General features: G+C 37.2%; 3 protein-coding genes and 1 long non-coding RNA gene across 5 annotated transcripts in view; 3 read left to right on the top strand and 1 right to left on the bottom strand.

The window, feature by feature from the left end:
• The window catches only part of LOC306891695 (NLR family CARD domain-containing protein 3-like), a 33,063-nt gene extending 31,192 nt beyond the window's left edge, over nt 1-1,871 (bottom strand). Inside the window, exons 1-4 of the mRNA XM_079452169.1 lie at nt 1,791-1,871; nt 945-975; nt 264-374; nt 34-85 (exon numbers count right to left, since the gene is read on the bottom strand). Of these exons, the coding sequence (XP_079308295.1) occupies nt 34-85; nt 264-374; nt 945-970 (189 nt within the window). The 5' untranslated portion in view covers nt 971-975; nt 1,791-1,871. The remainder of the gene's footprint in view (nt 1-33; nt 86-263; nt 375-944; nt 976-1,790) is intronic.
• Nucleotides 1,872-2,731: 860 nt separating this feature from the next.
• Nucleotides 2,732-4,882, top strand: LOC306891734. Its single transcript, XR_013786386.1, has 7 exons — nt 2,732-2,868; nt 3,392-3,436; nt 3,529-3,603; nt 3,685-3,755; nt 3,840-3,923; nt 4,074-4,291; nt 4,415-4,882. It is a non-coding gene; the product is annotated as an uncharacterized lncRNA (long non-coding RNA).
• An 894-nt stretch (nt 4,883-5,776) lies between these two features.
• LOC306892449 (E3 ubiquitin-protein ligase RNF212B-like) lies at nt 5,777-8,056 on the top strand (the record flags this gene model as incomplete). Its single annotated transcript, XM_079453576.1, has 6 exons — nt 5,777-5,876; nt 5,967-6,028; nt 6,557-6,681; nt 7,644-7,704; nt 7,910-7,953; nt 8,041-8,056. 6 exons carry the CDS (start codon nt 5,777-5,779, stop codon nt 8,054-8,056), a joined length of 408 nt encoding a protein of 135 aa, XP_079309702.1.
• A 1,621-nt stretch (nt 8,057-9,677) lies between these two features.
• Nucleotides 9,678-12,565, top strand: LOC306891732 (uncharacterized protein). 2 transcript variants are annotated; one of them, XM_079452235.1, is made up of 4 exons: nt 9,678-9,850; nt 11,274-11,475; nt 11,552-11,638; nt 11,716-12,565. In XM_079452235.1, the coding sequence occupies exons 2-4, from the start codon at nt 11,274-11,276 to the stop codon at nt 11,856-11,858; spliced, it is 432 nt and encodes a 143-aa protein (XP_079308361.1). In that variant the 5' UTR covers nt 9,678-9,850; the 3' UTR covers nt 11,859-12,565. The 2 variants fall into 2 exon arrangements, with proteins under 2 accessions (XP_079308361.1, XP_079308360.1); XM_079452234.1 differs by having other exon boundaries at nt 11,230-11,475.
• Nucleotides 12,566-27,336: the final 14,771 nt, after the last annotated feature.

Below are 27,336 nucleotides of genomic sequence, written 5' to 3'. Positions count from 1 at the left end.
CACTGACACACACACACTGACACACCCACTCACCTGGAAAACAGACTCCATGTGCTTCCCTTTGAATGAGACATTTGTTGTGTTTCTGTAATGTAACAATAAATGAAATATGTGTTTCATACAGTGAACACATGGATTAATGTGTGTATCTGTCAGTAAAGTGTTCAGTGAATATCTGCAGTAACATCAACAGCACAGACTCAGATCAGAGAATAAAGACTGATGAAGTGATTTACTCGTCTAAACCATCAGACTGTTCTCACCTCACATCTGGATCATCACAGTCTCCTGAACTGAAGTCAAGTGGATAACCCATTGATGCTTCACTCTTCATGGACACACAGCTGGGTTTAGGAGATTCTCCACCAGTCAAACTAAAACAACATTTATTATAATGAGTTTATGCAATGTATCAGTAATGTGATAAATTTGTATATTAGAATAAATAAAGGATATATGAACAAAAATATTCAGAAAATAAAGTAAAAAGTAATTTCTGCTAAGATAAACTATTATAAATGAACATATTTGTAAGGACAACTATATTGCTTACATGTAATAATATATTTTATGCATAAATTTAGCTAAATCTCGTACATCCCAGCAAGAAAACTGAATCTGTCTGTAGTCCAACCTTTTAAAATCCCTCTGCAAGTGATACAGTAAGATTAAAATGTAATTCCTCCTCAGTGCTATAGTGAGATATGAACCCTGCTTATCTAAAGAGAATTTAATAATACAAACAATAAACAAAACCAAAGAAACCCCTCCCCACACAAACTAATATTAATTTGTAATTAATTAGTTTGCATGAAGCAAATCCTCACAAAGTAGTTTTAAGTATAAACTCTGACAGCTATCAGACAAACCAAACACATGTAACACGTTTCTCAATTACAGTTAAAAAGGAAAAATTTGTATATTAAAATCTTTACTCATCTCACCTTTTAAACTCTCTGGAGAGACTCATTGTTCCTGCAATAAAAACACTGTGTTAGACACTTCTTTAAACCAGTCATCCTCAGCAAAGCTGCACATTTCATCTTTTAAACAGTGAAGTGTCTCATATTATTGTTGAACTCCCCTATTGTGCTTTACATTTCTAACATGGACTGAAGGGGCGGAGCCAGATGTTGCAGACATTGGGGGCTTAACCCAATACTATGGGCTTGGTCCCCAATGAGAGGTTTTCCCCATTTATGGCGACTATATTACTATTTTCTAAGTGTTCTTTATATTTTGAAACCATAACATAGCAAATGTAGGCACTGTAATAATGACCGATTTAAAAAGCATGTTAACTTTCAGAATACTCAGCATTTTAATTTGCACACATTTAATTTACCTCTATTTTAATCTAAAGGTCTTCCTCTGTTAAGTTACTGGAGTGGAGTAATACAGAGTTTAAATAGCGGACTGGATTGTGACTTCATTTTTGAAACCTAAAGAGATTTGTGGTCATCCGCCCTGGTCTGTTGCCAGAAAAATTGTGCAGGAATGAATCTTTCCACTTTCACTTAGACATTATATCGAGTATTTTCACAAGAGAATCGGCAAACAAGTCACATATGACTGTTTATAAACACTCTTCCTAATGACAAGAATAACATTTACATTTAGTCATTTAGCAGATGATTTTATCCAAAGCGACTTATGAAGAATTCAGGGAGCAATGAGCGATATGTCACACAGGAGCAATAGTTCAATACAAAAAACAACACACAACAATAAACGCGATGTAAATGAAGTAAAACAGGCGACTGAATCTACTGAATAAATGTGAAACTCACCGTATTTTTCTTAACTTTAATAAAAATGGCGATTCTTCTCAATTTAAAATGTCTTCTGCTGTAACAGTTTCACTTTCACCTGATGACCGTAATGACGGAGGGGGAGCCTTGAAGGAGCTCAAACACAATGTTACACACACACACACACACACACACACACACAAACATTTGTGCATTTCGCAGTGTGTGTAGTGTTTCCTTTCGCTGCGGGTAATTGTCTTCTGAACTACAGTGCCCAGCTAGCAAAAAATATCGGCAAGACTTCTTTTTGCCGCCAGCCCTAAGCTGTCGGCTATAGGTGCGTCTCGCTGGCGGGGATGAAACGTTTGCCGCCGAATACGTCACTCCCATTTCTTGCGAGATGCCGCCGGCATGCAGCCGGCGGCCCGACTGCTTCATTTTCTCTGGCGGTTGCCTCCGTCGATTGGACTGCGGCGGGCTGGCGGCAAGCCGCTTTGAAATTTTTTCAAAATCGACCATGTGCAGGAGTTAGAGTAAAACTGACAGCATTTTAACTACCTTTCACACTTAAAGTGGTTATAAAATCATAATAGCCTAGATGTTAATTATATCCAACAGGCTATAGTTGTTTTGCTCCAAAGTCAGTAGGGTTTATAACAGATTCTTGACTATGATTCCATTAAAGTAAGGTTTGGAAAATGACATTTAAATTACTTTGAAACTCTGAAGCGAGTACAGTAATATATGTAAAATATATCGAATTATTTTATGCACTTAGGTGAACATTTTTACATTTCTTTGATTTATGCACTGACTGGAAATGTCGTTTATGTCTCATTTTTTTCCCACCTCGATTTTTAATGTATTTGACCTTTAACAAGTGTAAGGGATTAATTTGCAATTGCGACCTGTACAAATTAATTGTTAAGAAAGTTAAAGCACATAAAACGAAGTACCTCCACCGGTCGAAAGGGGCAGCAGACGAAGTTACCGGTAACATTTCTCTGTCTGTGTTGCTTGTGTGCAAATCCTGGAAGATCACTCGTCACACGTTTTTGTTTGAAAAGAGGATCAAGATACAGATTTCAGATAATAGTCATCGACTACGATCGTTTAAGTAAGTACATGTTCATTTTGTACGTTGTTTTTGTTTATCTTTATAAAATCTCTAGTCATCTTTGTTCTTGCCTAACTAGTCGAGCTAAATTAGCGTTGTTTATAAAGTTGTCGCTATAACTATTAACTTTCTGAAATAGCTACTTGGTTTCTTCCAGGCGTTGAGTTTTTTTTCTGTTACAAAAGTAACGATGTCTATATTATTTTGTTTGTATGAACAAGTATGCTTTTAATCCACTAGCTAAAGTTGCTAGCAAGTGTTAGCTAACACATGCGGTTTTGCCTTTGTTACAGTACACATTGAGGTTTAGCAATGTTGTTAGTAAGAATACGTTTGCTGTATGCTGTTATTCCAGTAGCTAATGTGTCTAGCAACTGTGTGCGCTCACACGTGCTGTTTTGCCTTTGTTACAGTACACACTGAGGTTAAGCAATGTTGTTAGTAAAACTTAATTTGCTGTATGCTGCTAATCCTGTAGCTAAAATGGCATTAACAATGTGGTTTTGTTCACGGTTTCTTTCAGATAACTTGACCAGAGCATAACCTGTTATGGGTGAAAACGCTGGAGGTATGTAATACCTTGTGCTAAACTTAAGTCCAATTCATTAAATGTATGCTATAACTTCAAACATTTTTTTAAATGTCAATGATTATCAATAGGAGAAAGTCGTCGCTCTGTTATAGGCCCCTTTCGCCTGGCATCTCGTGTACAGCATGAAGTTTTCAGCTACGAAGGTATATTGTAGGCCTCTGTCTTAGTGTGCATATTAAAAATAGTGCCTTAAGTTGTTGTTTAAAAAATATATATATGTGTAGATTTTCACAGACTAAAGAATGAGAACCAAGCCCTGAGGGAGGAGAACCAAGCCCGGGGGATGCACAAGCAGGTGAGAACATGCACTCTTTCTTAAATGTAACTTTTTTTGTCTGTGATGTAGGTCCAAAATTGTCATATGCCTTTCATTTTGTAGCTTCGGATGACAGCGGCTCGCTTCAAGAGCAGGTGAAGCAAGTTGGGACAATGCTGAAGACGTTTGCTAGCACTGGGCAATCAGGTACAACTCGCAAACAACGCCTGTGGTTGTTGATTTAATTCCCATTGGGGCCACCTGTTCATGTCGTAGACCTAGATATAAATGTCATAGTTCAGTAGTTGATGAACCAGGACTGACTACTTTATTATTTTATTCTGGGAACCCCTGTAGGTGCAGATCAGACCCTAATGCTGCGACGTCTTGGAGAGTTTGGTGATGTTGTGCATAGCATGGACAACAAAATGGACACTATGCTGCAACATTTCAGTGCCAATGTGTCTGTTGGAGAGATATCCCTGCCAGGGTGTAACTCCCCCTAGACACCCAGGAAGATTTTGGTGTTGCTTGACAACACTTTGAGGCAGGATAAAGAGCTCCAGGAACGACTGGTAAGTTTGCTAATTTCGCTGTAGGTTAATCTAAAAAGTAAAATTAAGATTGTACACTGCCTGTCACATATTTATGTATGAGAAACTTCAGAGAAATTTAATTTGTAACACTTGAATTTTCAGCTTCGGTTTTTGGCAATCAAATGTGGGAGGGACCTAAAGACAACCGTGTGGCGAATGCTTCAGAGTATCTTCTCTAATCACCTTTCCATTAATACAACCTGGACCGGTGTAGAGAATAAAACATGTTTTAGAGACCTGTTCCTGAAGACCATTGTACCTTACTATCCTTTTGTTAGAAATTACTTGTAAATGTGATGTTATACCTCAAATTATTTGGTGCCAAATATCCTCATTACTTGATATAATGTTTACTGGTAGCCTAATTATTTTCATCCCAGAGCTGACCTCTTTAAATTAACAATTATTGTAAGTGTTCTAATTTGACTGTAATGTTTTTTTAACAACATTGTTTTTGTAAACCTGCATGTTCTTTAGTACTTTATTTTATTTTTCAGTTATTTACATTTCAGTGCTCTACACAGTTACTGTACTTTGAAATGTGGAATTAAAACGCCAAATGGGAAATTGACTGGTTTGATGATTCATTCTTTATAAACTGCACGCTAGAAATATATAAGTTTTTTTTTATATATATATATACACAATAAGCGGCGGCAAAACGCACGAAAATAGCCGACGGGCCGCGGAAGAGCCGCCTGCAATATAACGGCGGCTGAACGGCGGTTGGCCCGCGGGCCATCCGCGGAACGAAGGCGGTAGCACGCCGGCTGCCGCTTTTAAATAGCGGCTGCCGCCGGCGGGGCGCCGTCAGACGCGTTTGCATTTACGCCTTTCTGCCGCTTCTACTGCCGCCGGTGGGCCGCCGACTCATTGCTATCTGGGTGGTAGTTTTACTGCTATTATAATAATACTTTTGTGAGATATATTTAGTTTGGTTAAGAAAACAAAGATGGTGTTTAATCTGGTGCCGGTCGCATAAACCGCTTAGAATGACAAGATCGTCCTCTGTTGTTTCGTTTTGTGTGTCTGGCCCCAGATGATGTAATCATAAATGGATTAACTACAACATTTTTTACTCCACTTATTTTTGTTGTCTTGATAAAAGTATGTATAGTTATTTGTATAGTAATGAGCGACTTTAAATGGTTGAAATATGAATCATTTTATAAACAACCGCGTGTGTTAAGTAGATCTATGACGCAATCGAAACGTGAGGCGTTGGCGACCTCTACTGGAGACTTTACTCAACGACACGTCACTCGAGTCGAGCCGGTTCTGACAGGACTTGTTTCGCTTCAGTTTCGGTCTGTTACTCTGTGAACTGCAGCTAAACACTTCACACAAACACCAACTTAAACATTCTTACGTGTTAACACGCGACATTCACCTTTACACGACGATTATATAAGAAATCATTTCTGAGGTAAATATGAGAATTAGTTTTGTTGGTCCTGCAGAGACATGGATTGGTTTCACTGTAATAAGTGTTTTCTGAGAAGAGGGAAACCATTTGTAGTGTCCAGCTGTGGTCATATATTCTGTCAGGACTGCATGAATACAAGTGAGTGCGGGATTTACTTTGGTATAATAACAGATTTTCACTTTTATTTAAGACCTTTTTTAGTCGGGTAACAAACATTTTGTCTTCCAGAGTTTAGTGGTCAGTGCAGAGTGTGTCAGGCCGACTGTAACTACCTGACAATATCTGACCAGGTGAGTCAAACTAAACCCAGAAACTGCGTCTACAGCAGAACAATGATCAGCCCCAGTTGTGATGCTAAATGCAGACAATGAACCAACAACACATTCATTGACAACGACCCTCATTCTATAGATAAAGCCACTGCCATATATGATATTATTGAGAGTTCATTGAGTTTATGTGTGCTGTATGGACAGAGTTCACCTGGTGCGGAAAGGATCCGGTTAGCACAGGTACATCTGCTAAAGATCTGGAAAACATCTGCTGTGTAAAAACATCTGCTTGATATCAGTTTAACATCCATTCTCAATGATAAACATATTACAGACGTCTGTGTGACATCTAACATCAGACGTATTGCAGATGAGCACACAATGTCTTCCAGATGTGAATGCAGACGTCTGTCAGGTGTAGTTTGCTATCATGGGACAATCGTTGCAAATTGGCAAAACAGTTGAAAGCCCAAGTGAAGGTTTTGTTTATTTATCAGCTTTTCTCGTCTCTTTTGTTTCCTGCATATTCCTTTCATTATTGTGAAGATGAAACCGCAGGAAAAGATGTATTTCACAGATCCAGTGAAACTCCTGCAGACTCGACTGGATCATATCGCACAGGTATCAGTCGTTTTATCAGACACTTATTACACGACCCGTTGGAACGCTTGGTTCTGATTGGCCAGTCGTGACATTTGCAGGTCTGTTATTCCCAGATAACAACCTCTCAAAACTAATAACACACGGTCACCCGGATGCAGCGAATCATTTTGCTAGTTTTTTTTTGACAAATTAAATATGAATATATATATATATATATATATATGTATATGACCCCCTTAGTTGTTATAAAATGCACTGTAACCCACTGCTTCATGGGGCTTATTCCATTTGCATAGCATACGTTTCATAAAATGAAGTAATTACACTAAAATTTAGGGTCTGCCGTTACAATTCGGGTATTTTATTACGGCTTGGAACTCGGCTCAACCAATCATAATGAAGGACCAGAACTGACCGTTTTATAATAACATACATTATATTCACAAATGATTAAACCAAACGCTTGTTCGTGACATTTGAATGTCGTTTCTTACAGTAAACTTGGAAGGTCTGCATTCAGTAAAATGAGCTTATCAAATATTTCATCATGTTTCTCATGGGGCAAGTAGCCGTGTAATAAGTGGGATAATGTACAAGCAGCCGTCTGTTCCTACCTGATACCTGATCATACTGTCAGGGCTTATTTCTGCAATAACAACCGGCTGCCTGTACATTATCCCTTACTTATTAAATTTACTTTATTACGATTCATTTATAATCAACATGATATTGAATAACATCTCTATTTTCTTTTTACTTGACATGAAATTATCAAATGCCACACTGACATGAAGCCCTAAGCAAACACAATTCTACCTATTGAAAGTTCAGACGTGTTTCAGGTCGCCGTTTTTCAGAAAAGGCAGAAGGAATGAGTCATAGCTTTCTATAGAAGCAAGTCTGCAGAGCTGGAGCGAAGGCTTAAAGATGTCAATGATCAGCTCTACAGGTGCTCTTTTGTTGTTGAATATCTGAAATATTTCCGTCATACTTCAAAACTGCATTTTTATCTATTTGTGTTTTATTAAAGGCAAGTGTCTGAGCTGAAAAGAGAGAATGAAGAGCTCAAGAAACCTCTCTCTCAAAGGAGGGTGAGAAATATCAGTTTACATTAGTTGTATTCGCTCTTGACTCATTCTTTAATGTTAATGTGTTTTGCCCCATACAGACATCTCCTGGGAGGTTTCAGATTAATGGGTAAACACAGATTATTGTCTATGATCATATGTGTGGCCATAATATTGTTACAGTATGTTATGACACACATTCACATAATTCACGTCTTTCCATATATAGAGGTACTCCAAGAATGACTCTTCCAGTGGCTGTGACATCACCAGGTACTAACGCTTCATAATTTGAGAAATAAACTGCACTTATTAAACTAAAAGACTAAACTTTATGTGTTGTGTTTTTACTTTCCACAGTCACACCGCGCTCTAGAGCTGTCAGGTAGATTGTATTGTATTATCTTAACCATGTTTACTGGTAGACCTGCTCTCCCCCGAACATTGACCGCTTTTCCACCATCGTGCAGAACCGTTCCGTGTGTTGGATATTTTATTTATGTCTTAGACTCCCACAGGTTCATCCATCTCTATGTCGAGCATGAGTTCAATGCATGAACAGACTGTCAGTAAGTCAAGGTTTTGTAACCCATTTCTTGCTATCATAAAGTAAACATTTAATTAGGTATTTATATTGCACAATCTCATGGTTTATGCTTATTATGTTCTCTTATTTTAAGGGACACCCAGTTCAGTTCACACCCCCACAAGGTATCTTTTGATAAAATTATAAAAAATTCAGATGTTCAGATGTCTTAAAAAAGCTTCACGTTAAGCAATTCTACCTTTCATCTACAATTTTTAGGTAGATGTTCTTTACGTAGGTTTTGCTTTGGCAAGCACCAGCGGATCTGTACATGTGACGGTAACAGATGACCAGATACAACATCTTCACAATTACAGGAAAAGTGAAACATTTCTTGACTTCTGTTTTTGAAGAGGTGTCTGTCATCTGCGAGCATCCAGAAGATGTTTCTCCCGTTTATACATTTTGAGTTTTCTGAAACTGACGTGTTTCTTTCACTCCAGTTTATCACTTTCATCTCTCAGTTCCAACAGATCTAAAATTAAATGAGAAACGTCATTCGTTTAGCGATGTTTCATGTTCTTTAAAAGAAAAATACAATCATTCTCTGACCATTCCCCGCCAGTGTTTCTTAGACACAGAACAACGATACAAACATACACAGAGTATTTCATGTTTATGGATCTGTATATGCTGTACTGTTGAAATGTGGGTAACCTGTTTGTTCCTCAGTATCTTCATGTTTCATTGCGCATGAATCTAAACTGAATCACTTTTCTCTTCAACCTCCTCTTAACAATCTCCATTTCAACAATCTCTCTGTGTGTGTGTGTGTGTGTGCGTGTGTGTGTGTGTGTGTGTGTGTGTGTGTACTAGCACACAAAACTTGCTTTTACACCTTGTGTTGGTCTTACTTTTGGATGAAGCGGCTCCTTCAATCCAAATTGTAATCAATATCAATGCAGGTAACAAAAACAACAAGACCTAGCAGAGAGCGATCCTGTAAAACTGATGGTGCTGTCCCAGCATGCAATGCTCCTAGCTTCACATTCTCTATTTACAATGTAAATGATATAGGCCTATTAAAACATATCAACTAAAATAAAGCAACAAAAAAGAAAATAAAGCACAGCTGGTTTTCTTCTTTAAACATTGTCATCAATTACAAGAGGTCAGTTTTTCACTTTGCATTTCAATGTTAAATTCAGTACATTGTGATAAATCCATTTATTGGAGAAAAGTCAGATATACAGAAGGACAGTTTGTGGACACAGAAGTGAATCTCTTGACATTTACAAACTGTGATTCGGGTCAGAGAACATAACGCTGTGGTACTATATGCTATAAGCTTTGGACTTAATAAAAAACTGCATAAAATACTGATATGTAATTTTACCATCTGCTTTGTATCATTCAGTGTTTCTCGTCTCATTCTTGTGGTGCCATGCACACAGTTGCTCTGCTTATCTTCAGACGTGTGCATGTTGTGTAAGCAGCACATCTTAAAAGTAAAGTCGGTTTGTTTAGATCATCATTTCACCACAAGCCTCTCACACTTAAAGCTAGAAGACTCTTTCCTTTTCCATTTTGTGTTTTTATGCATCTGACACTGGCGATCATCTGAGCTCAGCTCCATTAAACCAGGTATGTTTAGAAAGTTATTTCTAGCTGACAATAATGAAACGGTACCAAACAACACAAACATAAAACAACATAAAAACTGAAATATTTTAAAGTGAATGTTTGCTTATTCATTTGATCGATATTTCCATCACATCACATAATTAACAGTTATTATAGTCAGTCATGTAAGAAATACCATCTTTGAATACTGAATGCTTTATAATGTGTTTACTGAAAGAAATGTAAATTGCATGAGACATTTACATGATAATATAATTGCGTAATATAGCTGTTGACAGTAAATATCTGATCCGTGCAATTTTGTCTAAAGAGTATGCCAAGCTTTTAAATGGTTCACCGAATATCTGTATGTATCTTCTGACTGTCTACCTTACTATGAGACGATATGTTTTCAAATCAGACTAATGTGCAGCATTGCAGCATGAAGTTGGCATTTCGCGGAAACCAATACAAAAAATATAAATCTTTGTGCCGTATCAAACAGTTTCTCTGTTCCAGAAAAAATAACATTTATAATCTATAAGTGTCACGTTCAGGTTCTGTTTATTGTTCTGTTTGTTCATATAGTGAATCATTAGTTTCACCTGTGTCTGGTTTAGTTTTCCTGTATATTTAAATCTCATCATTCCCGGAGGACGGCGGCCCTCTTGTAGTCTTTGGGGACTAATCTTGCATACACTACACTATTATAATATAAATATTATGAAGGTTTAGGCTGCACTAGTCAGATCAACCGCAACCAGGAACACTTCCAATAACAACTGATGCATTTGATGCTTCAAGAGTGCAGAACAGTCCTCTACTCTCAGCCAGTCTCATTGTTCCAAGGGTACCAGAGCGGGCAGGACACAGTCCATACCCAGACCTGACAAAAGCTGTGATGATTGAGCTGGACAAAGGACGTGACAACTACAACATTTTAGCCGCTATTAGATTATTAATGATAATCTATGTTACCTTGTTGTGCAGCACTGTCGAGCTTGTGCAGAGGCTGCAGCTTTTGCCAGAGGGGAACTGGGATCCGCTGGTTAGGCCTGGTTTCCCTTTGAGGGTTTGTTTCTCCTCCAATGGAGTTTTGGGTTCCTCGCCACCGTTAGCATACTAGCATTGCACTAGTTTGCCTGGCTGCTAGAATTTTATAGTTTTATTTCATTAACACTGCATAGAGGAATTTATTTTTACAATGTTTACTTGTACAGCTGCTTTGTAATAATGAACATTGTAAAAAGCGCTATATAAATAAAGCTGACTTGACTTCAGTTGACAATTATTGTGTTGTGTTACTCTAAATTGTTAAATTAGTGAAATATACCAGTTTGTGGTTGTGTTTAGGAAGATCAATGCAAAATAATCTACCCAGAAGCATTGTTTGTTTTCAGGTTCTTGAAAGGTTTTCTGAAGTTTTTCCACTGTACACTAGCAGATGGCGGCGCTGTACCTCGGTGTTCTTCTGTTGCTTCAGTGTGGACTGTTGCATGCAGCTGAACCTCAGAGTTCACAGAACCTGAACTGTCCTGCTCTTGCTGGAGTACCAGGAACACCTGGACACAATGGTGTACCCGGAAGAGACGGTAGAGATGGAAAAGACGGGGCCATTGGGCCTAAAGGAGAGAAGGGAGAGCCAGGTTTGTGTGAGAGTTTAAGTGTGTTTTTCAGAGGGATAGATAAAGATTCAGGCATTTGCTTGCTTTACTGTGACAGGAATGGATGTGCAAGGACCGCCAGGTAAAGCAGGACCACCTGGACCCCGAGGAGTACGAGGTCACGATGGTTTAATTGGTTTGCCAGGTATCAAACATCAGAAATTGTGGTCCAGAATATCAGCCTATAAATCAATAAAGCATCTTGATAAAATGTATTTTCAGGTCATCCTGGAAGTGACACAATGTCCCTCAAATCTGAGATCCAGCAGCTAACTGCCAAAATGACCATGATGGAGAAGGCTTCAGGATTTAATACTTTTAGAAGGGTTGGGCAGAAATATTACATTTATGATGGACAGTTTTGATCAGGGGATTAAGTTCTGCAATGCAGCTGGTGGAACGATCGTTTTGCCAAAAGATGATGCTGAAATCCAAGGTTTGTTAAGATTATCTGTTGCCAGTGGTTTGAGTGGTAAGAAGGTGTTCATTGGAGTCACAGACAGAAAAAGAGAAGGGCAGTTTATGGACCTTGATGGACAGCTCTTGACTTTTAACAAGTGGGGTTCAGGTCAGCCTGATGACTATAAAGGTGGACAAGACTGTGGTGCCCTCGTGGTGGATTCTGGGGAATGGGATGATGTTGGTTGTAATGATTTACATCATGTCATATGTGAAATAAAAATCTGATAGAACGTGTCACAATCTTCTGCACTATTGACATGTGTATGTGTGGGACAGATGCACATCCAACCACCAGGGGGAGCTCTCTCCAAAATACTAAAACCTTACTATTCACTCAACATTTTATATATTTGTCTCATGTATACTGTATGTGGCCATGCTTTCCATTGTCATGGTATTGCCAGTTCACCTGTGTACCAAGCATTATATCATTATTCATTGCATGTCTTATGTGATGACAATAGTTTGGCTGTTCTTTTGGTTTATCCTTTAGAATCATATATGTCTTGTTTGCTTGGTTGAACTGATCATTTGGATTGTAGACCTTCCCTGGTATTTTGACCGTCCCTTTCTGGACTGTTGTTTAATAAACTTCTGCATATGGTTTTTCAACCTGCCTACATGTCCAGTCCTTTACACATAAATTATCAAATGTTGGATTATTTCCAAAAAGGGAGAAATGTTTCTTCATTGTTAGATATTGATATTCATATAGTGATTACGGTTGATTAAAACAGACACTTCATGCCTGAGGTATTTGTTCACATATTTATACTTTTCTCTTTAATTCATAAACTTATAATTTATTAAACCTGGCTCAGACCAGAAGACGATTTGGAGATTTGTCTCAAAAATGTAAAAAATCTATTAAATTATATTTTCTAATAACTACCTTTTCTATTGATTAATGATAAAATGTTGTTACCTTTTATTATTCTTGAATAAATTAGTTTCTGTTTCATTTAAATGCAAATCTAATAACAACTTTAAAACTCTAAATACCTGAAGTGATGTCATCTACTGTAAATGTGATTTCATTGGTCGGCTGTAATGTTTATATTCTGATACATTTGTATCTGACTTCATAATCCTGATTATATGACTTTAAACTGATTCTTTCAAACATTTTATTTGGTTTAAAAACTAAACAACAAACTTAAAGTTAACAAGCTAAAGTATGTTGTTATTGTTTTATTATTTATTTATATTTATTATAGTTGAGAGAGAAACTATCTACACATTTTTCTGAAGTCACATCAAGACAACAAGATGTGAAAAAGTCTATATTTCAACAATCATTTGATAACTGTTTATGTTTGGAAACTGATAAACATTTTATAAACTGAAGCCAATTATCACTTTAATAATCAAACTAAATTAATAATCATAATAAATATATATATATATATTGTATATCCCTCCCTCAAGTGTGGACACTTTAAATACTGCTTAAACAGAAACCTTGTTATTTCCACAGTGAGCAGAAGATGGTGATGTTAAAGTCCTGCTGTCTCTCTGCTGCTCCAGCTGCAGTTGTGGCCGCATGTATGAGCTGCGACAGAGAAGAGTTGTGCAGCTTTCCTGCAGCTCAGTGGGAAGAGTTTGGTGGTAACAACATCAAGGTCTTGGCTCGATCCAGAGGATTGCACTTAGAGACAAATGTATAGGATCATGCAAATGTAAGTCGCTTTGGTTAAAAGCGTTTGCCAAATGCATAAATGTAAATGTTTATCCTGGAGTCCCCAGCATACCGGCACACAATGGCTCCCCTGCAGAGATGGGAAAGATGGGGCTGCTGGTCAAAAAGGCCAGAAAGGAGACACAGGTTTGTTCGTCTAGTTTATATTTTATTTGTGTGTATTACTGTCTATTGTGACATATACCTGTACATACAGTATTACATATCAGTCATATGAGAATGATGTTGATGAGACATTAAATGGTTTAACAACGTTGTATTTTGGTAACAATTAGGTAATGTTGCAGTAAAACCTTTTAAAAACCTTTTAAAAACCACACCCCATATTAAAAAGATATGCAACTAAAATAAAATGTTTTAAAACTTAAAAAAATTACAAAGTGCTTTATGTTTTTTATTATAGTGTAAAACATAAATATCATGTGTGTTTACAATAAAAAAAAATTCAGACCAAACGGTAACTTTTGTGACACGTTTTATTTAGGTGTTAAAATTGTTGAACTTTGTAACACTGTTGTTGCAGTTAGCGTTGTGTTCGGGAAAAAATAAACGACAGATAGATCATCTTTAGCCGCTCTTGGCATATTTATTTTTCGTTGCTGACACATCAGTCTCACGGTCAGACAGCCATCAGTAAGAATACCGTAAAACAACTTGAACAAACATAACAACTCAAACGCGTCGTCTGTGGCTTAAACTTTAGTGCCCCCTTGTGGCATACACACAGTACAGCATTCCATAAATATAGAACTGAGGACATAATGAACATATTTTAACAAAAATGATTTTATATTTATTAAAGAATCAATATTATATTAACACATCATATGAACGCTTACAGATAGTAAATAAACTTACAGGTTTATATTTCTCAAAGCAAAGTTTGTTCGCGATCTAAATCTCAACACTGCGCAAACTTCAATACTGAAAATGGCCACAAGGTGGCGCACATACACATGACAATCTGTACACATGAAACTAAAGGTTGTCGGTGTTTTAACACGAGGCTCAATATTATGCGTGTGAATTATTTTCTGATTGTGACAAATCTTATATTGTTGGAAAGGTCTAAGACTCTATAATAAATATTTCATCACTGTTTTATTAAATCATTTAGGTAAGAAGAGTAATTGATTCATAAATGACAAGAGTGTGAATAAGAAACATTTATGTGCTGCTCAATGTCTGGCGGTACATTTACTTCAATATTTAGTTTAAATTATTAACTTATCATAACAAACTATATATTGTCAGAAAGGTCTATGACACTAGTATGCATATATGATCAGTACTTTATGAAATTCATAAATAACAAGAAATAACATTATATCCAGTAATGAAAAGGCAAGACAGTCCGCTATGAATCGGTGATGAGGGGGATTGACATCAGGGTTCTAGGAACAGGCTTTAGGCTGAATGTGGATCATTTTTACACCAGAACATCACTGTTCCAGGATCTCCTTCAAAAAGGCTTCTGGACCTGTGGGACTATTCGCTGCAACCACAAACGAGTTGGGGTCTGTTCCCAGCACTCGCACAGCTCAGCTCCTGCTATATCCCAGTCAGATCGGAAACATTTTTATTTAAACAGAAATTTCTTTGAAAATGTTGATAACCCATTTAGAAATATTTCATTTTATGTAAAAAATCGTCTTATTACTGTAACTGTACAGGTTTCAGTTTATTTTCTCTGACAGAATTTCTCCCAAAACTAAAATACATAACAGCCACTTTCACTCATAAATGATCAAATCAAATACAGGCTCTGCCTTCTAAAGGGAAGGCATTTGTTTTATACTTTTTATATATCAAATTTGGCGAATAACAATTATTTCTTTGAGATTAGAGTTGAATTATACTGCGACCGCCCACAGTTTATATGCACCAATCATTGCAACGCTTGTACTGTATATATCTGGTACATTACAATGAGTTTGATGATATGTCGAGTTTTATTATGTGGAAATGGGAATCCCTATTGTCCCTTACAGTTACCCGCTTATATTGCATGATGCAATATACTTCATTTCTTATGCAGAACCCAGAAGAAGCTATTTTGAAGAACGTTGGAAACAAAAAAACCTTTGTACTATTGACTTGACATTGGTCTTGTCTATACAATAGATACCAATGTTTCGGTTTTGCAGCATTCTTCAAAATATCTTTTGTGTTCTGCAGCGTAAAGAAAGTCGTACAGACTTGAAATGACAAGAGAGCAAGTACAGAATTACAGAATTGTCACTTTTGGTGTCCTATAGTTTTAGTCAGAGACACTCGAGTTCCTCTGTAACAGACCTATAGTCAAAAACTGTGTTTTTATTAGCACACAGAGTTATCGTGACCTTGAGCTACACTAACAAGTTTTACTGTTGTCTACACCACGCCTCTTAGTTTTTATATGTATTTTTTATAATCATCAGGGCCGTGCACAGACATTTTGAGGGGCAGTGGCCTAAACCAAAAAAAGGGGCACCAAGGGGGTGTTTGCTTGTTAACACAAATTATCCAGTTATTAGAAAATATACAATTAAAAAAGAATTCAGCACACGCTCAAATACATTTTAGACTTTATTGTAGATGTTTTGATAGAACATACTCTAACCAGGGGTGTTCTTCATACCACTGTCCCTGAAAAGAACGTACTTGTTCATTGTACCACATTGTTATATTGTGTTTTTTTTTAAATGCGCAGGATCTGATGGATTTTGTAACTGAAGCAAAAACTCAGTCTTCTGGCTTTTTCTCTCTTGTATACATGGCTGTGGCTGCCTCACTCTCCATTTCTTCCTGTCTTCCAAATTCTAATAAAACAGAAATATTACTTATCGGACCAAAGACACGCAAACTGAATATTTCTGATTATAAACTGCAAGTTGAAGGATGTGCTGTTACTCCAACAAATACATTAAAAGATCTAGGCGTTATATTAGACAACAACCTGTCATTTCAAAATCACATCTCAGATAAAAAAAGGCTTTTTCCACCTAAGAAATGTTGCCAAATTTTGAAATATTCTGTGTGTTGCTGATGCGGAGAAGCTTATTCATGCATTTATGACCTCAAGACTTGACTACTGTAATGCGCTACTTAGTGTTTGTCCTTCATCATCAATAAACAAACTACAGTTAGTTCAGAACGCAGCTGCTAGAGTTCTAACCAGGTCCAGAAAATACCATCACATAACCCCAATGTTATCAACCCTTCACTTGCTACACATTAAGTATCGTATTGACTTTAAAGGTCTTTTAATCACTTATAAAGCCTTAAAGGGTTTAGCCCCTACCTACCTAACAGAGCTTCTATCACACTACAACCCATCACGCTCTCTAAGATCTCAAAACTCAGGACTTTTGATAACATCTAGAATAACTAAATTTCTCATACGTAGCACCTGGAAACTCTAAACTCTGGAAAAGCCTTCCTGATACTATTCGAGGATCAGACACACTCGCTCAATTTAAATCTAGATTAAAGACACATCTTTTCAGCCAAGCATTCACTTAAAGCAAATATGCAAAATAAACCACCGGGAGATGCTGACAGTAGATATTATTTACTAGGTGTTTATATAACAAGTTAAACTATTCATGTACTGTGTTTTACCTTTTTTTGTGTTTTTCTTATTTTCCCCTGTAAAGCATCTTTGGAACAGTGCAGATTGTGAAAAGCGCTATATAAATAAAATTGAATTGAATTGGCTGATGCTCAATGGGCACTCCCTCACTCTCTGAGCCTGCCTCTGCTTCATCTTCAATGGAGTAATAAGTAATAGACATTTAATTTCATATTAGCATACAGCATTAATCTATATAGCCTACTATGCTAATATACAACTCATTTAGAGCCTAAGATGATGTGTTATTCAGAACTAAGACAAGTGATTACAATGGGAAATATATTAACAAGAATTAAACTGACAAACTGTGTCTGCTAACTGTTCTAACTTCTTTATGATGATTCACCTACTGGCTTGCTGGAGCTTTGAATCCATGTTTGCAGTGTTGAACTGCCTTTAACAGCCTCCCTTCGCTCTTTCTCTCTCTGTCTTCTTATTTGTGAAGGCATTGTTGTACATTGTTTTTTTGGGGGGGATTGTCTACAAAGTGTGCCAACAACAGGACATTATTTAAATCTGATCGTTGAGTACAATCATTTGATTAGACAAGCAGCTAACTTTAATTCTAAAAACGTGGATATGTTGTACAAGTTGTTGGCACTTAGTAGAAGACCAAGAGCAAAACATTACCGACATACAAAAAAAATAATAATACCAAATTACACATTTTGCAGATTCAACCACAGTCTCTTGCATAACCGACCTGTTAATGCGACAGCTTTCGTTAACTGTCGTGTTCAGTCTCAGTTTCAAGAGACAGAGAGCGCGTGCCGCAGACACTGTGAGTGATGCTGCGGAGCGAGCTGGAAAACCTTCAGCGGAATAGTGGAATCAGCGGAATACTTTGAACGGAGCGGGATGGGAAAAGGGGCACCTCAGTCGATGAGGGCAGAGGGGCAGTGGCTCTAGCCACCGGGCCACCCCCCTGTGCACGGCCCTGATAATCATACATTTTTATATTTGGTACATATAAATAAATAACAAAAAGTTTTACGGGGGCTCATTCTTCATATTCTTTCTACTCTAATGCTGGAATCAAAATCATACACTCCAAAAACAGACATTAGAACCCAAAGATTGGGTATCCAAATACAGCTGAAAGTGGAAGAAAAGGGACACTTTGCCTTCCCAAGGGTGCATTTGAATAACTCTTCCATACTATGGGAAAAAAAATAGTTTCTCTTATTTGCAGACACTTGCTGGAATCAAGTAAAGCTATACGCTTGTTCCTGGAGGACACCGGGGCAGAGAAATAAACAAAGAAAACGCCATTTTTGTGTGTTTCTCATAGGACTGACAACACTTACAATAATGTTTATCCCTTTCAACAGTGTTTTATGACATCTGGAGGGGTTTCCTGGAATATGACTTAAAATGTTGTTATTTACACCACAGTATGTGTATAGTGTGCGTTTAAATTTGGGTATGAAACATTCAGGCTGAAATCCAAAAATAACCCATGAGTTTAACATAAAACACATAGAATGGACACACCAAATATTGATTTTATTTTAGTTAATATAAACTAATTGATAAAGATAATCAATTTATTTTATATTTATTTATGTTTTTGACAGCATCATCATTTTACAGCATTTTTACACAAGTGCCTAAAACTTAACAATACTGCAGCATTGCAGGTGGTTTCTTAAAGCATCTTGGAGACGTTGCCACAGCTCTTCTGGATGTTTCCTTCTAACACACCATAGCAAAACATTTAAACAAATGACTAAAAAACATTTTTAGCTGTTCAAAATACTAATGTTCTAATCAATTCTTCATCAACACTTATATACTTCACTTGGTCAATAGCAAAAAGGCTTGAAATGACAACAAAAAGCTTCTCAAAGCAATACCACAGAACCATTTTGGCACTACTCATTTCTTAGCAGTCTAAAGAACACTTTTCATGATGACTTCCATGTGTGACTGAACTATACTTTAAGTTCATTTAGACGCTATGCTCTCTCTCTCTCTCTCTTTCTCTCCCTCTCTCTAATTTAAGACATGGACAGGAAGAAAAAGAACAGAGAGTATGACAGGGAATGGGTTACTTTCAAAAGACTTATTAAACAACAGAGAACTAAGGAAAATACACAGAACTGTGCAGAACTTTTATTGACCCACACAGAGAATGAAACTACTGACACAAATATGTGGGAAGCCATAGATAAACACAAGGAACATGAACCAATGGAGGATGTTGACATTGAAAACCCTATCTTTGAAACAGAACACATTTCTGAAGATTCAGATTCTGCGGAAGAGTTTTCAGATCATGATTCTGACATTATTGATAGTTCAACTTCAAATATGGCCAGTGACATTACATCTGGGAGCCTGGGAAATGAAATGGTCCGTAATGCTGTAGATAGTCTTGTGAAACTGCTGAGGAAACATGGATCAACTGATCTTCCATCCTGTTCCCGAACCTTGTTTGACACTCCAAAAACTGTGAATATTCAGAAGAAACCAGGAATGGTGTATTTCTACTTTGGAGTAGAGAAAATGTTTAAAAAAACCACATGCAAATATTCAATGTAGAGATGACTGAAAGGGTGAATGTCTTGGAGTTAAGACTTAATGTTGATGGCCTCCCACTATTTAAAAGTTCAAAAACTTGCCTTTGGCCAGTTCTTTGTAGCACCAATCTGAAACTTACTGATGTATCCAAGTGGCAATAACATGTGGAAATTCAAAGCCCAGCAATTTTGACTCTTTATGTGACACAGTTGAGGAAATACAAAAATTGGAGAAAGAGGGTCTGTGATACAACGGAAAACACTTCCCAGTAAATATGAACTGCATCATCTGTGATGCACCTGCCAAGGCCTTCATCAAATCCATAAAATACTTCTCTGGGTATTGTGGATGTGACCGATGCATTCAGAAAGGTCAGTGGCTAGGGCGCATGACATTTCAGCAGGTGGAAACTCTACAGTTGCGTACCGACAGGTCTTTCAGACAGAGGCAGCAGGAGGAACACCATGATGGGGAACACGAAACTCCACTTTACCAGCTAAATATTGATATGGTGTCCTGCTTTCCGATTTCGCATTTGAAAACTTCAATCAGAAGCTTAAAAGAATGGTCCACACTGGAAGAAATCCACTGGCTCAGGTTACAAGAAGGATTCTTGAAGGGCAAAACATTCACAAGACAACACTGGTGGAGGAGAAGATCAAGTGCACAGGACCCGACAATGTTTTTGGAGCTGAGCAGACTTTCTTTGAGGTTATTGAAGATGATGGGCTTGAAAAACAAGCAGTCCTATGTAGGGTCTACGATAAGACGGATCCCCTTTACACAGACCCCTGTGACTCTGGCATTGGTGGTTCATATGTTGGCAAAGCAAGAGAGACAACAATTCTGAGGGTATTCCAATCTGACCTAAACCACAAGCAATCCTGATTGACAGTGTGGAGGAGAACAAGATTATATTTCTCTACATATAACACACAGATCAAGGACAAAGCTCAATCCTGTGAAAATGATGAACGGGGACACCACAAGAAAATCATGCAACACCTCCGTCAATCAGTAAAATCTTAATCATGATTTTGTCAAATCCTTCACATTTAGGATATTATGACTTTATTTAAGGAAATCTTGCAACTTTGTATCAAACATTTGTAAGTTTATCAATTTAAACTATTCCACATATGCCCTATAAATTAGTTTTTAATAACCAAATTATATTTTCCAGATGATTACTTATGCTGTGGTTGAATTTGAAGAGGAGAAGACTGTTGCTGTTGTTTGCAGAAAATGGATTGTGGGAAATGTAAATGTAAATATTGTATTTTTAGATTTTATGGTGAAAACAAAGACTATATACAGTATATATAGTGCAGAAGCCATTACACATTTTCAATGCCTTGTGGTACTTGTGTAAATGACCAAAAAGATTTTAGGCTGCTTTTGACCCCATCTGAACCATCAAAGAAGGCAAAAAATGGAGAACTTCCAGATAAGACGACTTGGAAGCTCTTTAAGAGAAGAATTATTGAAAATTAATTTACAAGTAAGAGTTAAAGGCTCAGATTATATGTATGAGCAACACACAGAAAGTGATCAGCAAACAATTCAGTTTCTGAGATAAGGTCCTTATCGCAGATGAAACTGTCGTTCGCGAGTGACTGAAACAGTCAGGAATCGATCAAAAGAAACGAAATGCATCCTTTCGGTTCCCCGTTTCTTTGAAATGTCCGGATCTCGATACCCAACCCAACTGTAACTTTGCAGGTAAGCATCTTAAACACACTGCCACATCTGATGGATTTAGTCTGTCTGTTTTTTCTCTTTTTATCACGTAGATGAAAGTGACCAGATCTCTATGTTGAGCATGTCGAGGCTATTGTCACACTTATGCAATAATGGATAATTATATATTTTTCATTGAGTGTGTGTGTCACTGCCTCAAAACATATATAGTCAGGCCCACCAGTATTGAGACAGAGGCACACTTTTGGTTATTTGATCTATTTACCAAAATGTATTCACATTGGTTATATAATGAATATGTCTCATCTTTATTTAGAGTGTTTTCACATCTGAAAAAGGGCTGAAGGGTTTAGGAATGACAGGTCTTTAATATGTAGCTCCCTCTCTTTGGAATGATCAAAAGTAATGTGACAGCTGAATCAAAAGCTGTTTTATGGACGGGTATGAGCTTCTTGTGAAATCATTTCTTCATAAATGAATCGTGTTAAAGGTCTGGAGTTTATTCTAGGTTTGGTGTTTGCATTTGGAAGCTGTTGCTGTGAAGCAAGTGATACAGAAGTTTCAAGAACAAATCAAATTCATGAGACAGATAGCAAAAACATCCAGAGTGGCCAAATGAACAATTTAGTACATCCTGAGAAAAGAATAATACACTGGCGGGTTCAAGAAAAATCTGGAGGTCAATTTAACATGGTGGTTGATGGCATATTTCACCATAATGAGACAAGTGAAGGTTTACTCAGGATGCTTCCGTCTTCAATTACAATGAGCAGAAAACACCAGAGACCCAGTGCCTTAGGAAGCCATGCATGGAAATGAAATCCCACTGCCTGAACACAATTGTTATTAAGATGTTGCCTGCTAATATCATGATGTATTCAAAGCCGTATCCATAATTTGTATTCCCATTAGTCTTATGGAGTTTGATATAAGTATAAAAAAATATTTTTTAGTTTCACTTGCATGGAGATCTTCCTGAACCACATGATGTGGGCTCACAGCAACATTTTTCAAATGAAAATCTACACCTATTATAAATGTCGGGACATTTAACATGTTTAATTGATGAGGAAATGATGCAACAAAAATTCATCATTCCCATTATTTTTGGTCACTTGAAAAAATCACTAACTTAAATAGGCCATATAATACATGTACATATAAAAACCTAAAATAACAAAACATGGTCCTGTGTGTGTGTGTGTGTGTGTGTGTGTGCGTGTGCGTGTGCGTGTGCACAGTATATACATATTTAAATGTTTAGTTCACCATTTAATTATATATATCACAAAGCCATGAAATACCTGAAGCGTGCTGAGGAGATCTGATGGAGACTCTCAGATTGACAAGAAAAGACCTCGCAAGAGACTAAGCCGCTTTGAAAGTGAAACAAAGGATTGTAAATAAATTAAATACATTGTTAATATAACCAATGTAATGGATTTTTTTCTAACCTTGCTTCATGACGTGTTGGTCTTTGTTTATGAAGTGTTTATCATGTTTTTGTGTATACGCGTCATTGCACTCTGCCTTTGTCCTCGAGCAAAGCACAAGTAAGATAAGGGGTCCTCACGTATTGTGTGGACCACAGAAGCATTCTTGCTCGCGGGGAAAGGTGGGGGGGGTGTCACGTTTAAATCCTATATAAACTCTGGGTGCAGAAGAAAACAGGGCCTGCAAAGTACCTCATGCCTCTCTGTGCGTTGCGTTTGTCTGACTCACCTAGTTTAAGGAATAAGAAAATTCCACAACAATTTGACGACGAGGTATGGGATCACAAGGCTGACGGAGAACGGGCTGGGGTTGACTGATCATCCTGGACATAGCAAATCCAGCTCTGACCCCATACAGGGACGAGAGAACTCTACTCCGGACCCCAAGCTGACGTGATCCCAAAAGAACTCAGTGCAAGGCACAAAAGTGAAAAGCGGTGAGTCAAATAGATTTTTCTAAACAGTCTGAGGAGTAGGAGACTACTCAGAAATAAAAGTATGTGGATAAACCAACGTACAGAGAAATGAGGAAAATATGTGACGGAAAGTTTAGCAAATGATTAATGGGGAAATTATTACTTTTTACTTTACATAACTGCATAACCACAGTCAATGAATTATAAAGGTAAATTTAGTTGTAAGCATACTTCATGTATCAGTAAATCAGTAAGTACTTCAGTAAGATCACTAAATGTATTTACAATTGTTACAATTTTTATTCTGACATGAACATTTCTTACATTCTTTTACACTCTCTATTCAAGCTAATGCAAGGTAAGTTGGCAATACTTTATAACAGCACACTTCACAGATAGATAGCAATAAGTATGCATTCACATGTACATCATTTGTTTACTGTAGGTGCCAGAGCATGAGGTGGTTATGTAAATACTACAGCTATTAAAACACTTAAGGCTCAAACATGGAAATGCAGGCCGTCAATCATCAATATCATGTCTTTATGCTGATTGTCCTTGTTCATTTAAAACATTTAATGCCCTTCAGATACACTTATCCCGAAACCACATGGAATCAGACAAACCAAGCGAGTTGCTGTCATTTAGTTGTCTAATATGCAGTTCAATTCCATTCTCTTCGGAGAAGCAATATTTTGAGCACCTTAGAAGCCACATGAGGAGGTACGAGGTAGTGACATGTGTGTTCAAAAACTGCAGCTTCAGTACAAACATTTATTCAACGTTTGCGACTCATAAACACAGGAAACACAATACACACTCCATTGAACATTTTAAAACTGAAGTCTTGAAAAAATACCCAAATCCTGCTGCTTTTCAAAATGATCTAGAGGTCTCTGATGATGACACAGAACTTGATGATTGATGCAGGAGAGAAGTTGTAAAGAAGAAGTTTGGACAACTTCTTCTAAAGTTGCAAAGTAATTTCAATGTGTCAGGCAAGTGTATTGATCATATTGTAGATGACCTTCAGTTCCTATCTTCCTCTGCATCTGCTCCAGTTTTGAAAGATGTTGTTGAGTCCACTTTGAAGAAACATAACTGTGAAGTACATTCAGCGGTTATCTCAGGATGTCCATCACAATACCAGTCCTTCCAAGATGGATCTAACTTCTGTAAAAATTATTTTTGTGCTGGAGATGAGGACAGATTAAGTCTTATTCTGTATATCGATGATTTTCAAGTGTGCAGCCCCTTGGGAACTTCCCGCAAGATACACAAAGTCACGGCCGTCTGTTAGGAAACTTTACAGCATATGCACGATCAAAACTAGCTTCTATTCATTTAGTTATTCTGTGCAAAGCAGATGACACAAAGCGATTTGGATTTCAGAAAGTTTTAGAGCCACTCCGTACAGATCTTCAAAGCTTGGAAAAAGATGGTGTTTTTATTCCAAGTTTAGGAAAAATCATGAAAGGCACTGTGGTGAGCGTGGTGGCTGATAATTTGGGGGCCCATTCTTTGGGAGGATTCGTTGAAAACTTCACAGGATCTAATGTCAGCAGATTTTGTCTCAGAGAAAGGTCCCAGTTTCAGACCACAGAAGTAAGATCTGGACTTTTTCAGAGGAGAGATAAAGAGCAGCACACTCTGCATGTTGAGACGGCTTTGTCAAGTCCTATTTCCACTCCTTGCTATGGTGTGAAAAAACTGTGCAATGTCTTAAAAACTTCGACATTTTCATGTAACATCTGGTTACCCACCAGATGTGTTACATGACCTTCTTGAAGGTGTCGTTCCATTGGAACTGGCGTTGTCATTTCAAGCCTTCATCAAGAAGAAATATTTTTCTCTTGTGGAGCTCAATACTTGCATTCAACAGTTCCCTTATAAGTGGAGTGACCAAACAAATCGTCCACATTTGATTCCTGCTCATTTTGATAAGATCTGTAGGAGGTAATGCACATGAAAACTGGTGTCTGTTGCGTCTGTTGCCTCTCATAATAGGTTTGAAAGTACCTGAGGATGATGAAATATGGCAGATGTTAATGACCTTAAAAGACAGGAACTTGCAGTGGCCCCAGTTCATACTGAGCAGAGCATCTGCTACCTTGGCACTTTAATATCTGAGCACCGAAACAGATTTCTGGAAGTTTTTCCTCAAGGCTCCTCCCCAAACACCACTTTCTCGAGCACTACCCTGAGCTTATTCAGGGATTTGGTCCTTTGGTAGCCCTGTGGATCATGCGATTTGAAGCTAAACATTGTCAGACAAACACAGTTGATCCATCAAACATTTTCCCTTGATTTATTGAAATTGGCGCCAAGTGTGAAAGGTGGAAGATTTGCAATGTACGCTTTGATAAGACTGATTCTCCATCGATGATGTTAATAAGCAGAATAAATGATGTGTGACCCAAACATCTCATATGAAACCCCCATATTCTCTTCGTTCCTCGTCTCCGTGTGGGGCATTTAGATGAAGCTGTCGTTCAAGATGGCTAAGTGTGTTGACCTTTAACCCAAACTGTCTCAATGCTAAACCCTCTTCACTAATCTCATATTATGGCTTCATTAGTCTTCAAAAGGGTCTTTTATATCAGGGCTCCACACACAGTGTGGGCCATAAAGAGGGGAACGCAAAGTCACTTGCTGTTGCGGTGTGTTATATTGAAATAAAAAAAATTCCAACAACAAACAATTACACTTGTTCTGCCTCTTGTTGTTTAGTACGGAGCACGTGCAATAGTCAATCTAACAATGTTGTTTTGTGGTAAAAGTGTAGTAAGCACTTTTATTTTGAGTATTGAGCACTATTGTCAAAACCATGGTTTTATATTTTACCAATGCTATGGCTTTTACAAATCACGATTTACACACAATAAATAACAAATAAAATGATGATGAGCTCATATATAATTTTTCTTCTTTCTAATGTAATACTGTTAGACCGGATCAGAAACATATTGCTTGTGAGCCATAAACTCTTTTGGTGATTCATTTAATAAAACAAACAATCACGATTTTGTTTAACTTGTTTAATACTTATTCACAATGTATTTGTTTTATTAAGCAGCATTTCGATAAAATTACACTTTGGGTCATTTCTGAGCAAACAACAGTAACAAAATTAGTTCATATTTTAACAATTTCTTTCAGTTTATGTTTTCTTTTCAGCACCATTACCACAGTCTTCTGTGTCAAATAAACATATTATATTGTGTATATTATAATTATTTTATATTATAAAATTGATATAAGACGAAATTCAGTACGTAATTCATTAATTCATGAATCAAGCATGAGAGCCATAAGAGGCCAGAACATGAACACAAGTTTGCAGTAAACAGCGGCCTCTGCTGTTCAAAACATATATTGCGATTCAAACACAACCAGTGAATCGTTCAATCCCTCCAAAGTACATTAAGCTTTTTACTATTTCAGAAATTACGTTTTTAATCATTTTATTTGAACAAAATAAGTACGTACTTCAGTTACTGGAGACTACAACAGAAATCTATTTATTCATTATCAGTTGTTTTGAATGTTGTTGCATTTTCCTCAAAGTATGTTGTAATATCAAGAGGATTAATAAGAATTATGATTTTTGCCATAATCTTGCATCTATGGGTATTTAAATATAGCTATTCATTCATGAATCTACTGAATCAGTAGGCCTATAGGCCTTATGTGTTATGATCTACATGGCATAAACGATAGATAGATAACAATATAGCTTCTGAGAAATGCGCCACAGCGACCGAGAAAACTGATAAATGGAGTCGATTTGCCATCTACTGGCTCAGTACATTCATTTAATGTATTGTATAAATTATAACTTATTAAACATCTTGCTAGTTAAACACAAAATATTTATTTTATTCGATTTATGAATTTCAGCCTCTTTCACTCTGAAAGTGAGGATTCAAGTTG

The sequence above is a fragment of the Barbatula barbatula genome (assembly GCF_947034865.1).
Source record: "Barbatula barbatula genome assembly, chromosome: 3".
Lineage (NCBI taxonomy): Eukaryota > Metazoa > Chordata > Actinopteri > Cypriniformes > Nemacheilidae > Barbatula > Barbatula barbatula.
This window is presented reverse-complemented; position numbering and strand designations above follow the sequence as displayed.